This window comes from Neolamprologus multifasciatus, chromosome 22 (genome assembly GCF_963576455.1).
Source record: "Neolamprologus multifasciatus chromosome 22, fNeoMul1.2, whole genome shotgun sequence".
In the NCBI taxonomy this organism is placed as follows: Eukaryota; Metazoa; Chordata; class Actinopteri; order Cichliformes; family Cichlidae; genus Neolamprologus; species Neolamprologus multifasciatus.
This window is the reverse complement of record NC_140459.1, coordinates 31,997,362-32,011,633: the sequence shown is the minus strand read 5'-3', so window position 1 is coordinate 32,011,633 and position 14,272 is coordinate 31,997,362. Positions and strand designations below refer to the sequence as shown.

The window sequence follows — 14,272 nt, the reverse complement described above, 5'->3', positions numbered from 1 at the left end:
CTGTCTTGTCTTGCAGTGAAGGTCAAGAAAAACTGCAGAAAAGACTTATTTTCCCAAGTGAACCATTACGGCTTTTGCTATATTGATTTTCATAGTTTATTTGATGCTTATCATTTTTACAGTGGCTTGCAAAAGTATTTGCCACATTTTGTCACGTTACAGCCACAAACATGAATCGATTTTATTGGAATTCCACGTGAAAGACCAACACAAAGTGGTGTACACGTGACAAGTGGAACAAAAATCATACATGATTCCAAACATTTTTTACAAATAAATAACTGAAAAGTGGGGTGTGCTTTGAAATACATTCATTTAGGGATTTCTTTTTAGCTTTTTAAAAGGTTAGATTTTTTTTTGCAACAATTCTTTTGAGCATCACTGATAAAGTTGTGTCATAAGATAATGCATGTCTTACCAGGTTAGAAGCTCCTCGTACTGTTTCTGGGTTAAGCATGACAATTTCAGTAGTTACATGACCCTCCACAGCTTCTGTCATCTGCTCCACAGTACAGTTGATGGATGGGTCTTTGATCTTAAACCAGTTGTCTGCATACCAGCCAATGAGGAACCAAACAAACTTTTTCCCATATAACTTCTCCTTGTAAACCTGCAAAAAGATGATGGAAGAATGTGTGAAGTTGAAATTCAATTCAACACCAATTTTATTTAAGGAAAAGAGAAGTGAGAATGATCTTGCAGAGCTCCTGACCCAACCTGCTGAACTTTAGCATCCTACAGTTTGTGTTCCCTTGCTACACATTCAATATTATGGCATTCTTCTTCTGAACCTAATACAACCATATAAATAATACATCAACAATGATCTGCTCCTTGGGTGTGGCTCTGTGGCATAAAAAAATTGTCTTGATCTACAGGGTGGGCCATTTATATGGATACACCGTAATAAAATGGGAATGGTTGGTGATATTAAAGTCCTGTTTGTGGCACATTAGTATATGTGAGGGAGCAAACTCCTCAAGATGGGTGGTGACCATGGTGGCCATTTAGAAGTCGGCCATCTTGGATACAACTTTTGTTTTTTCAATAGGAAGAGGGCCATGTGACACATCAAACTTGTTGGTAATGTCACAAGAAAAACAATGGTGTGCTTGGTTTCAACGTAACTTTATTCTTTCATGAGTTATTTACAAGTTTCTGACCACTTATAAAATGTGTTCAATGTGCTGCCCATTGTGTTGGATTGTCGATGCAACCCTCTTCTCCCACTCTTCACACACTGATAGCAACATCGCAGGAGAAATGCCAGCACAGGCATCCAGTATCCGTAGTTTCAGGTGCTGCACATCTCGTATCTTCACACCATAGACAATTGCCTTCAGATGACCCCAAAGATAAAAGTGTAAGGGGGTCAGATCGGGAAACCTTGGGGGACATTCAACTGGCCCACAACGACCAATCCAGGAAACTGTTCATCTAGGAATGCTCGGACTTCCTAAATGAACCCATAATGTGGTGGTGCACCATCTTGCTCTAAAAACTCAGGGAACGTGCCAGCTCCGAGTGCTACGCTGTGGGCTCTTGCTGAATGAAGCTAGGACAGCCACTGATGTTTCTTCATTAGTGACAGTTTTCTTGCACCCACATTTTGGCAAATCCAACACTGAACCAGTTTCACGAAACTTAGCAAGCAGTTTGCTAACTGTAGCATGGGAGATGGGTGGTCTCGTAGGGTGTCTTGTATTGAAATCTGCTGCAATGACCCGGTTACTGCGTTCACCAGATATCAACACAATTTTGATCTGCTCCTCACATGTTAACCTCTTCGATATGTCAATGGCTGTGAACAAAGAGAAACTTGTAAATAACTCATGAAAGAATAAAGTTACGTTGAAACCAAGCACACCATTGTTTTTCTTGTGACATTACCAATAAGTTTGATGTGTCACATGGTCCTCTTCCTATTGAAAAAACAAAAGTTGTATCCAAGATGGCCGACTTGTAAATGGCCACCATGGTCACCACCCATCTTGAGGAGTTTGCCCCCTCACATATACTAATGTGCCACAAACAGGACTTTAATATCACCAACCATTCCCATTTTATTGCGGTGTATCCATATAAATGGCCCACCCTGTACTATAACTTTTCACCTGTGAGTGTCACTTTTGAGGGTTTAAGATCAACAACAATAGTGACATTCAATATATTAAAAAAACAAAACATTTTATACCCATCAAGTCTTGTGAAACAGTACATTTGAGACATAAAGTGTGTTGCTGTTACAGCCTGTGAAGGCTCTGTCTGACACTGGTTAGGTTTGAGACATTAACGTAAACTGACATTTAAGTGGCCTTGTAGTGTTAAATTTAAAATATTAAATTGTTCTTGTGAATATAAACAAAGAAGTTCTAAGTAGTATGAAGTCTGCAGGAGTTCTGTCAAATCTGGTGTTTTATAGATCACTCTACTTTTTTTTCTCTCAGGCCTCTTTATATACAGAACTTATTGCAATATCTTCCGAGGCCTGTTAAAAATTGTAACAAAATCTATTTGGAACATGGAATAGTATAATCCAGGATATGATATGTATGATCTGTACATTTTGTAATAAACTGCTAACCAGCACTTGGTGGTGGTAACTTAGAGAGTAAAATAGCAGAATTGCATATTCATTGAATGTGTATGATAATTCTAGTTCCCATTACTATGTAGAATCAATGTTCCATCATGTATGATAATTTGGAGAATTATATTTATTATTTATTTATTGTTGTTTTTTGCATTTCACAGCCTTTAATGTTATTACACAGAAGGATTAATGTAGGTAGGAATAGGTAGGATTCATTCCAGCATTATAACATATTAAAATTTCAATTTTTATTACATATTATTATGAGGTTACTATCAAGTCATTATGTTGAAATTTTCAATGCAAACATATTACCAATACATTACTTACATTACATACATTATTTCAAAAATACTATATTACTAGTCTGTGAAGGTTCTCAGTCATCCAGGTCATCGTAGTCTAAGGAGTTTGCAAAGAAAAGCGTCTGGACTTCTTTAAGTTACTTGAAGACGTTTCACCTCTCATCCGAGAAGCTTCTTCAGTTCTAAGGTCAAATGGTGTTTGCTGTACAGTGCAGCGAGGAATGCCCAGACCTCTACATTGGAGAGACCAAACAGCCACTTCACAAGCGCATGGCACAACACAGAAGAGCCACCTCCACAGGACAAGACTCAGCGGTCCATCTGCATCTAAAGGTCAAAGGTCACTCTTTTGAGGATGCCAATGTTCACATTTTGGACAGAGAGGACAGATGGTTTGAAAGAGGAGTGAAAGAGGCCATCTATGTCCACTGTGAGCGACCATCTTTGAACAGAGGCGGTGGTTCCCTCCCCAGACGCCTTAACGCCCACTCACATCCTGGGCCATCTGACCTCAGGAATTCGCATGATAAGGTGGGGCCAGGTTTCACAATGAGCTCACCTGAAACTCTGGCTGATTGGGACCCACACCCAGTTTCACACCTTGGCTCAGGCGATTAGAGGATCATCAGGGGGTCCTTTTGTCCCTCTGTGGGGGGAAACTCCCACTAGGTTTATATCTGGGACTCTCCACCATTTGACCTTAGAACTGAAGAAGCTTCTCGGATGAGAGGTGAAACGTCTTCAAGCAACTTAAAGAAGTCCAGACGCTTTTCTTTGCAAGCTCCTTTGACTATATTACTAGGTTATACTAATACTAATTGGTTTTGTCTGAAAGGCATGTTTGTTCTCACATCAAGTGTTAGTTTGTTATTACCCAGTTACATAAATTTGATCCAAGATAATTACTTGAATATCATTTGGCTGATTATTAAATGATAACTTGCTATCTCTATAACATTACCAGCTTATTTCCACCTTATTATCCCACTATTATCATATTATTTTAAGCTGGGCCAAAAAGTCCTCCCTAAAATGTTTCTGTTATGTAATATTTTAAAGTAGACACATGAATCTGGTTAGAACATTACCTCACAGAAGACTTTCCTTGCCTCTGTCTCATAGAACAGGCCGACAATAATTCTGGCATCTTGACGCTTGAAAGTGAAAATAAAAGGAAGATAGAACAGTCACAGAGAGAAGAGACAGAACACACACTTTAAAAGCCCTGCCGGGCTCGGTACAAAGAAGCCAACCCTCATCCTGCATCACACAATAATAGACGTTCTCTCCACTGCAAGACATTTATCCTGTTACCATGTTTGTGTTACTGCAACTAGGGTGGCATGCTGGGCTGGGTCATTGTAAGGTATCTGTGTGGCAGGAAGAAAGCAAGTCAGCCAACACATGTCAGAACTTTTTTTTTTTTGCAGGTTTCTCAAGCTTTGCTGCCAGCAAAGCTCTCCAGGTCTGGGATCCTGATGACTGTGCAGAGACAAAAATGACCATCTTTGGTTTGACGATACATATCTGATAACTTAACCAGATAAGACATAGAATGTGCTGCTCAGAGAGAGTAATTCCTCAGCTCTGTTGCTCCGAGTGAGAAATGTCCAAAAAGAGAGTGTTTATGTTTATCACTGTAGATTTTCTTCTGACATTCTAAACAGCTCGGTCAACTATCAAAGAACGGGATTTTTTTTTTTAAAAAAGAAGAGAATTCGACATTTTTTATGTTTCACACGAGCTTCATTTCCTCCTAGAAATGAGGCTTAACACTTGGCATTCATCTTGAAACAACCCTGGTCACTTCATTTGGCAGTAATTTTAACAAATTATCTGAATAAACATTATTTCCAGTGGTCACCAGACAATCACCACTTAATACAGTGCTTAATACGATGCACCAAAGGTATGGTTTGACTGTAGTTGTACAAACCCAATTCTGGGGTAAAATGTAAATACACAATTCACAATTTAAAACTAAACATATCAAACATTCATAGTGACAAAAATGTACCTTTTTATGGTACAGGGTCATAAATAAAACTTTGTAGTTACCCTTCATGTTTTGATAACTGTCCATATGTGTGTGGGAGCTGAACAGAGCAACTGCTGAACTTTTGACAGCGAAGGTTATGCCATTCTTGTCTGATTCTAGCTGCTCTGCTTCTTTGTTCTATCGTTATATTTTGCTCCAAATGTTTTGGAGCCTGAACTGTAGGTAGGTAAGTTCAGAACTACGATTCTTCTACTATGAAGCTGTGCTGTTTTAATAGCTGTAGTATGCAGGTTAGCATTGTGTTACTGAAGTCATTTGGATGCGAGAACACAATAGTGTGAAAATTTGCAGTAACTGGCAATCTTTTATAGCGCTATGGAGGAATTTTGGCAGATTCATTGTGCAGAATTGTTGTAATTCGGCCACATTGGAGGGTTTTTCAAGCGTGCACTGCCTTTTTAAGGTCATGCCACAGCATCTCAGTCGGACAGTGGTCAGGACATTGGGTAGGCCACTACAAAGTCATTACTTTGTTTTTTCTTAAGCCATTCAGAGGTAGACTTGCTGATATGTTTTGGATCATTATCCTCCTGCAGGACCCAAGTGCACTTCAGCTTGAGGTCATGAACAGATGACGGCAGAGCTGTGTACTGTGTTAAGCTGAAGAAGGCAGCTGGAAGGCTGCACAAACTAAAACAATGCAAATAAACATTCACTTATCTTGCAATGCCATGTGGGTTGGGTCCTTTGTAACAGTAATATTTTGAGTTTTTGACTGCAAAATTTGCAGTTACTCATCAACATTGTCAACACTGAAACATTGTCACTGTATTGCTTTCCAAGGAGTTGGACGAATTTTGACCATCATTAATTGTATCGTAAGGGTATTTTCACAAATGCTGTGTTAAATCAAACTCTGGTCTGGCTCCCTCAGTGCAGTTCATTGGTGTGCGGATCAAAACAACCGTATTGAGACCCTTTGGAGGAGGTGGTCTCAGTACAGTTCCAAACAAACTCCAGGGCACTTTATTTATGGTGTGAATGAGATCCGACCCTGATCTGAACCATGTGTATGTTACAAGTTTGGGATAAAAAATGTCCCGTAGCCACGTGTGCTCTGTATTGTCAATGTAGGAACATACGTGCAAAGGTTTGTACGGGCCACCCCAATGGGTGGCTGTAGCTCAGGAGGTAGAGCAGGTCATCTGCTGATTGGAAGGTTCGATCCCTGGCTCCCCCCAATCTGCATGCAAATATCCTTGGCCAAGATACTAACCCCAAGTTGCTCTCCGTAAAAAGCGCCTTGAGTGCTCCGGGAGAGGTAGAAAAGTGCTATATAAGAATCAGTCCATTTACCATTTACCATGAAATAAATGTAAATTCTTTGGCTTGTCCTGTAGTCCAGAACACAGCACCTTCTTACTGTATCTACTCATTATGTACAGGCCAAATCTACACGCATCCAGTGATTTCAACCAGAAAAAACAAACAATAGGTGTGAAAACATCCCAAGGACACTATAATACAATTATGATCACACTTTTTACACCAGAGTTTCGTCCATTGGGAAGAATTTCCACCTGTTACTAACTCGACATTCTGAGCAGCAGGCTACCTCTGAAATTTCTGTCCTATTTTTGCTAAGTATCCAAACACTCTGGCAGTTAACTGGCCAGACAAGGCCTGACTGATCAGTGTCCAGCTGGTTGGTATGTGTAAGAATGATTGGGGAACTCGCACCTTGAGATTTTTGACAGCCACAGCTGGGTCGGTTAGGAAGCTCTGACGAACACTGATTTCAATCCCTGCCTCCTTCACCCTCTCCTCCAGATCATCCAGAGTCTGTGACACACACAAAGAGACAAGCACAATAATAAGCACACAGAAGATGACTGAGCAACAGAAACAGCAACTAAAAAAGGAAAGAGAACGATAATGGAATAGTAGGCGGTAGGAAGAAATGCAAAGAACAGTTAACAGCAACTGAAATAAGTGCAAAGTAGTGAGGGGGAAGATGAACTGGTCATTCTGAAAAATGATGGTGAGTGGTGGAGGTGATGTTACTAACAATCAGATGAAACAGCACAGATAGAAGCCTGGAGAAAAATGAATCAGGAGAGACATAAAACCATATGTTGAGGATAAGAGATGGCAAATGGTGATGGAAATGAGAACAAACTCTTATACATATCACACAGTGATACATATAATATTGGAGAAATCAACAAGTACACTCATCTTCTCTTGTCCATATTTGTCTTGTCTCAAATAACATTTCATCTATTGATTTTTATTTTAAATTTGTTTTTATGAGCATAAATAGTCATAAACTGTAAGTCCTTATAAAAACCACAAAGTTATCATTAGCCAGCAGGGTGATGACATGAGCAGCAGAATTTCCCTCAGGTTTTAATAAACACCATGGAAGGTCTCTGTACTTTGTTTTCACTCACAATTCGGTAAATGTTGTGGCCCAAAACTACTTGTGTAGATCAGATCATGGTTTGAGTTAAAAAGAACTCTTTCACAATCACATTGTCACGTCTTCGCTGGCAAATGTGTGGAGTGAGACAGGAAATGAGGGAATGAGACACATGAGACAGGGAGACATGACTGACTGGGAGATGCACAAACATAGAGACAGGAGTGAATAGACATGAAACGTGTAACACATAGTAGCAGAAACCTAAAGACTAGAATTTAAGGATACACACATGGAGAACAATAAGGAGAATCAAAAACATGAATAACACTAAATCCAAAAATATAGATTAATCAATAAACATAAAACACTGGGTCACGGACTCAGTACCGTGACACAGTGTTAGAGCAGCCTGGGGGACAAGTCCTTTCCACTTCACAGGACAGTATTGAAAAATACATAAAATTTAGTTTCGAGTGAAATATTTTAGTGTCAAAGTGAGCTGTCGCAAAAAAAAAAAAGTTGTGTTTTTAAAGTGAAATAAAAGCTTAAGATTATTATTCTTGTTTTAAATGGCAAAATATTTCACATTATTATAGTCTTATCCTTCAGTGAATTCAGAGTAATTTATTTTATAAAATGACAGAAAGCTTTTCATGCTAAGTTTTCTGCCCTTGCAGTAATTGGATGTGTTAGTACACAGTTTGAGTGGAGCATATTATAAGACTATGCATCTAGTTCACAATTTTGCTTGTGTGCAAACAAAATCCTTAAATATACATTTAGCTAAACTTTGACTAGCGAGCTCCTATTTAAAGGTGGGGCCAGTGTAGTGTCTTCACCACACCCCTCATTGTACATGAGTTCACAGAATTATTGTAATATATGACTCACTGAGGTAAATACTTCTGTTGTTTGCTGGATAGTGGCAATCTTGGTCCATTTCCACTTCTGGAAGAGCTGTACCCGAGTGGGGTTGTGCAGTGTAGCAGATGGATGAGTACGGAAGAAAGTGGGAAAGCGATGTCGGTTGGACAGAGCAGGAGAGCTGGAGCCGTATGACAGCTAAGAGATGTAAAGACACAAAGAAATGCATTTAGTTTGAATATGAAACTCCCAAAGATCAGTTTATGACACTTATATAATTTTTTTAATGTTCTCTCTATATATTTAAAGGAAACTACTGTAAAAATGAGAGACTATTAATTTCTTTTCAAGTGGGCAAAATTACAAATTCACCAGGGGAATTATTTCCCCCACTGTATACCTTCTTTGTAATAAAGGAACCACTTTTAGGCCTCCTGATTACTCTTTGTGAGATTAATTTGGATACATGACAGCATAACAATGAATGTAGATGTGTCAAATGCTTGAAACATGGCAGTTGATTTTTCAAAACAATTGTGTCTTTTAGTGAACTCACTTATCATAATGATGACAGAAATGTCACCATATACAATCCGAATTAAGCTTGAAAAGAGATACATTACTTGGTGCTGCTGTCATAGTTTTCACAGAAAAGATTACTCTGACAGACATGAACATGATCAGAAGCCATCGCAATAAAAGAAAGGAGAGCATTTCTAAAGGGGGGTTTAAAGTCAGTTCACCATTTCTATTTAAATCATGTTGGAGACAAGAATTTAAATGAGTGTATTTAGGACTGTGAGCCTACTGACATCCTAGAAATTAAAGAGCAAAGAGAGGCTGCAGACAGGGATAAGCTGAAGAATTTATGAACCTCTAGTTCACAAAAATGTGATATCTAAGATTTTCCTTTGAATACACATATTTTCAGGCAGTATATCACAAAGTGGACACTTCTTCCAGTTTTGCTGTAGGAAGTGGAGCGAAAGCTCTCGAGATGAAAATAGCAACGTGTATAAAAAATTAAGGAAACCGTCTGGAATTTTTAAAGATATTCTTTTTCAATCAGTGCACTTTACTACCAAACCCCCAAAAGCATGTGCTTTGCTCTCAGCTCAGACAGCCACACAGCTGTGTAAGTGATCTGTCTATTGGATGGCGTAAGACAAGTGTAAGATGACTCACTCTCATAATAACTATCATCGTTTTCCAAAAACAATAAAAATAATAAACCTGTCATGGCCTGGGTCTAAGGGCTCATGTATTTTTTGTATATGTTTATTTTTCCGTATGTTGTGTTTTTAGTGGTTTTCTCTTCCTTTTTCCTCTTTCTTCCTCTGTGTGTGGTCATACGAGCTCCGGGATATTTGGGGTCGCTGAGAGAACTGCGACCCAGAAGTGTTCTCACACTGGAGGCTGCTGCACCTGCCGCTTGTTAGCCTTCACCAGCTGCAGCTGATCGCCTCATCATGAGAGTCCTATTTAAGAAGGTGGCAGAGCTCCAGTCAGCGGGGAATTATACTATGTCAAACCTGTAAAGTACCTCAGTTGATGAGTGTTTATGTGAACGACATCGGAGTCGACATTGGAGTTGTCACATTTTCACTGTTTATGGACACGTGCACTGTGTGTTCACAGAGGAATCACCACGGGAGCCACAGTGCTGTATTTGTACATAGTTGTTTTTTCCACTCACTATAAATAAATCCACTGTCCTTCACTATAAGAGCGTTTGGGTCCAACTCTCCTCAACTCCACGGTCTGCCATCGCTGACCATGACAGAATAATTCCGCTATAATTGGCCCAGCGGACTCAAATGTCGCCTCAGAGGAGAAGTTGCTCACCCAGCTCTGGAGTTACTGCTAGAGCGTAACCCAGGCTGCAAATCAGCATCAGAGTCACATACTGGTAGTGCTTTTTTTTTATACTTTTCTGTCATCCACTACCATTTCTGTGAGATTTTTGGACATTAAAAAACGAATTCAAATTGTAACCATGCTGAGGGCAAGCTCCAGCTTTGAGCTGTTTGGTTTGGGCAGTCCGGGCAAGGAGGATGCGGCTACCTCCCTGGGAGTCCTTGCTGCCTGTTTTTTTTCTTCATAGGCAGACAGTTTCCCTACTATCGCTCACTGCTCACTTGTTGGACCCTCCACTGCAGGGAAGAAGGCTCCCTTGCCATTGCCAACCTACCCCATCTCCTCTCCCTCCTTGAACGTCTGTTGAGTCAGCAAACAAATGACCGGCAGTGCTAGTCACCACAGTGAGTAGACCGGACTCTGTTGTTTTAGTAAATTCTGTCACAGAGGATAAAAATACAGATAATCAGGAGGGGACAGTTTCCATACACGCGGCCCACCGCGATGGTGACGGTGCCCATGCCATCATCAAACCCAATCTCACCTCACTCCTGTGGCTTCAGAAGAATCAGCTGATTCTGGACCAGCAGTGCAAGGCGCCGCAGTGAGTAACTCAGACTCCACCATAGTTGTAGCTCCATTTGCTATGAACAAGAAAATGAAGGATGTTCCTTCCCCACTCACTAGCAATGCTAAGCCTGCTCAAAGTGGTGAGAGAGAGATTTTGGCTAACCTGTCCATCATGGGTTTCTCTGGGTCAGTGGGCCTGGAGACTGTTAGTTCAGTGACTGTCAGCTCACTGTCAGTTGGCCCTGTAGTTACTAATTGTGAAGCTGCTGTGAGTAACCGAGACATTTTGTCATTACCTGTTGAAACAGTGACTATTCATTCTGGGGAGGAGTGTTGTTCAGGGAGTGATGGAAACTATTTTTCTTGTGCTCATTCTTGAGCCTGGAGTGTTTAAACTAGAGCCCATTAATACCAATGCTGTGGATTTTCAGACTGTTTGTGTGGCTGTTAACCAGACTGCTTTAAAGTTAGTAACTCATCCCGGTGTTGATTCTGAGGCTGAACATGGTTCTGGAACTGCCCCTGGACCTCTGGAGAGTTTGCAACCAGAACTCCCCACACTTCCACCTTCGTCCTTGGCAGGGAGATCAAGTAAGCTGATTCAGCGGACTGTGGACAGTGTAGCTGTTTTAGTGGACTTTGAAATTGCACATGCTGAATTAGAGCACTCTGATTTAGGGAACTCTGAGTTGTGGCCAGAGCACTCAGAGCCGCCAGCTCAGCATGAAACTCAGCAATTAGCTCAGTTAGCCGCTCGGCCCGTAACTCAGTCAGCCGCTCAACCACCTGCTCAACTTCACCCACAAATGTCACTACGGTCAGAAGCTCAGTTTCCTGTGTTGCCACGAGCTCAGTCTCTAGTGCAGTCTTCTGTTCCGTCATCAGTTCAGCTGTTAGCACAGCCTACTGTAGCTCAGTCAGCCGCCCGGCCTGTAGCTGGGGCTCAGTCAGCCGCCCGGCCTGTAGCTGGGGCTCAGTCAGCCGCCCGGCCTGTAGCTAAGCAGTTTGCAGTAACCACACCACCATCACTTCACCTGCCTATTGCTGCTGTATCACCGCCCAATCTACCGCCAGTGGCTCCTACACTAACATCATCTCCACCGCCTGCAGCTGCTATATCAACATCATCACCATCGGCTTGACCGTCTGTAGCTGTGGCGCTGCCGGAGGGACCCGCTCTGCCCGAGCAGGAGGTCAGCGCGCCGGAGGGACCCGCTCAATCGGAGTTGGAGGTCAGCGCCCTGAAATGGCCTGCACGTCCAGCACTGCCTGCACGTCCACGTCCAGCGCAGCTTGCACGTCATGAACCACCTACATTGCTCATTGGAGCGGTTATGTGGTCGGCCGCCGGAATTGCAACGTCACCTCTGCCAGGTCCACGGCTGCCCACCTGAACAGTTTCGATGCCACTGGATCCGTGGTCAGCCATCAGAGCTACTTCGAGGCTGTCATCGGACCCCTGGCCACCCACCAGAGCTGCCATGTTGCCTCCACCAGGCCCGTGGTTGGCTGCCTGAACTGTTCTGCCACTGTTGCCGTCCATCGGTTCGGCCACCAGAATTGTTTTGTCGCCACCGCCTGGACTGTGGTTGGCTGTTATGTGGCCGTCGCAGGGATTGCAATTGGGCCTACGGACTGGTTGAACTTTTGGACTGATTGAGGTTGTTTTTGTTTAGTTTGGGGAACGGTTATTGTACATGAATTTCCTTGCAGTGGAAATCTTGACCATTTCTATATTAGATTGTTTCCTGGCATTTTTAGTATAACACATCTAAAATTACAAACTTTAAACATGCAGCATTTTGGCTTTGAGTGCTGAAATCATTTGTCGAATTTAATTAGATTTACTTTGAAAAGTAATATTCTTGCTAATGTTCTATTAAAGAAATAGTTGCCTCTTTGTATTCATAAATGGTTATGACTGTTAGTGACTGTCTCTCAACCTAAGAGGGCATGTTTTTCTGCAACTCCAAAAAAACTGAAGACGTAGGCTGCCGGGGGATTCCCATGATGCATTGAGTTTTTCCTTTCCAGTCACCTTTCTCACTCACTATGTATTAACAGACCTCTCTGTATTGAATCGTATCTGTTATTAATCTCTGTCTCTCTTCCACAGCATGTCTTTATCCTGTCTTCCTTCTCTCACCCCAACCGGTCGCAGCAGATCGCCGCCCCTCCCTGAGCCTGGTTCTGCCCGAGGTTTCTTCCTGTTAAAAGGGAGTTTTTCCTTCCCACTGTCGCCAAAGTGCTTGCTCATAGGGGGTCATATGATTGTTGGGCTTTTCTCTGTATCTATGAAGCACCTTGAGGCGACATTTGTTGTGATTTGGCGCTATATAAATAAAATTGAATTGAATTGAATTGAATTGAATTTCCTGTACAAAAGGCCAGCCAGTTGGCTGTACTGTCAAATGGAGCCACTCCGAGCCAGAGCTGCAGTTTCACCAGGCAAGATGGCTCTCTCATCCACTCGTAATGGTCATCGGCCTCATTACCTCGATGACTCTTGGTGCAGTTGCCGAGGAGATCACTACCACAGACACATGTGTCGCACAACTATTCCCCAGATGACCATGGGCACATCCCAACACCTCAGCCCCTCCAGCTGACCAGACTCCCCAGCATGGCACCTCGGACGTGGTATTATCAGCAGGAAGATAGTAATCAGCTCAGACGAGAGGTTCAAACTTTGCTTGGTGCTCTCTCTCTCTCCAGTCCTCAGCCCCTCAGTCGTCTTCAGCTCCCCAACCTTCAGCACTAGGCTCAAGTACCCAGGACCAGTCTCCTTATCCTGGTCATGCCTCCAGGCCCTACCTACACACTGTACGTTCCTTTCACAAACCAGAGGATGACTGTTACGTCCCCACATGAAAGCTAGGTGAAGAGGGTGGGGGACAGTAACAGTTGGATCCGGGTTGAAATGAAAAGGACCCAAGGCAGAGGTGTTTAACACAAAATAAATCTTTATTATAATCAATTAACCCAATAATCATATAATCAGTAACAACAGAAAGAGACAGCAATGCTGCTTTAATGATAAATCAGCCAAAGAGATGGTGACCACTTCAAGAAAGAAAACAGCTATAAGGCTTCAACAGAAAAAGACAGCAACGCTGCTACTAGAAGTAACCAGGCAGGCCAAACCAAATAATGGAGGCCGCCGTCACTTAAGGAAAACCACTGCTCAGTTAAGAGCCACTCACAAAGAGCCACGCACAGTGGGGCTGGTCACACACAGCAGGCCTTTTCCACACCTAGACCAGTATCACACACTGACCAACACAGAGGTAAACCACCAGAAGCCTCTCCCACTGCTCCTACCACTCCACACCGTAGGCAGGACAATCACACACCTAGCACTCAAAGCGGAGACACCAGAGAAAGCCACCCTCCCACATCCAGCCCATCCCCAGCTTATATAACCTCAGAGAGGTTATTGTTGACTGGGCCCAGGTGGTAAATGAGGCCAATGAGCAGCAGCTGTGTCCCGGGGAGAGAGAAGAGCAAGAGAGAGACAGAGGGGTGGAGCAAGAGAGGAGGAGGCGGAGAAAAACACCACGCCCACACAAGGGCAGTATCAGGAGGCCCAGCTAGGGCCGTAACACCCCCTCCCATAAATACAAACCAGTGGTTTGTCACAGAATGTCCTACCCAACTTT

The 14,272-nt window shown here is 42.5% G+C and overlaps 2 protein-coding genes across 4 annotated transcripts in view; one reads left to right on the top strand and one right to left on the bottom strand.

Annotated features, from left to right (window-relative positions):
• LOC146493773 (uncharacterized) overlaps nt 1–14,272 on the top strand; it is a 561,837-nt gene that overhangs the window by 155,633 nt on the left and 391,932 nt on the right. The gene's annotated exons all lie outside the window — the stretch shown is intronic.
• gabbr1b (gamma-aminobutyric acid (GABA) B receptor, 1b) overlaps nt 1–14,272 on the bottom strand; it is a 98,822-nt gene that overhangs the window by 62,460 nt on the left and 22,090 nt on the right. For all 3 annotated transcript variants that reach the window (XR_014871783.1, XM_085147665.1, XM_085147666.1), the window contains exons 3-6: nt 8,214–8,384; nt 6,638–6,739; nt 3,987–4,052; nt 419–610 (exon numbers count right to left, since the gene is read on the bottom strand). Coding sequence is in view for 2 of the 3 variants with exons in the window: in XM_085147665.1 (XP_085003791.1) it covers nt 419–610; nt 3,987–4,052; nt 6,638–6,739; nt 8,214–8,384 (531 nt within the window). In the remaining variant the exon portion in view is untranslated. The remainder of the gene's footprint in view (nt 1–418; nt 611–3,986; nt 4,053–6,637; nt 6,740–8,213; nt 8,385–14,272) is intronic.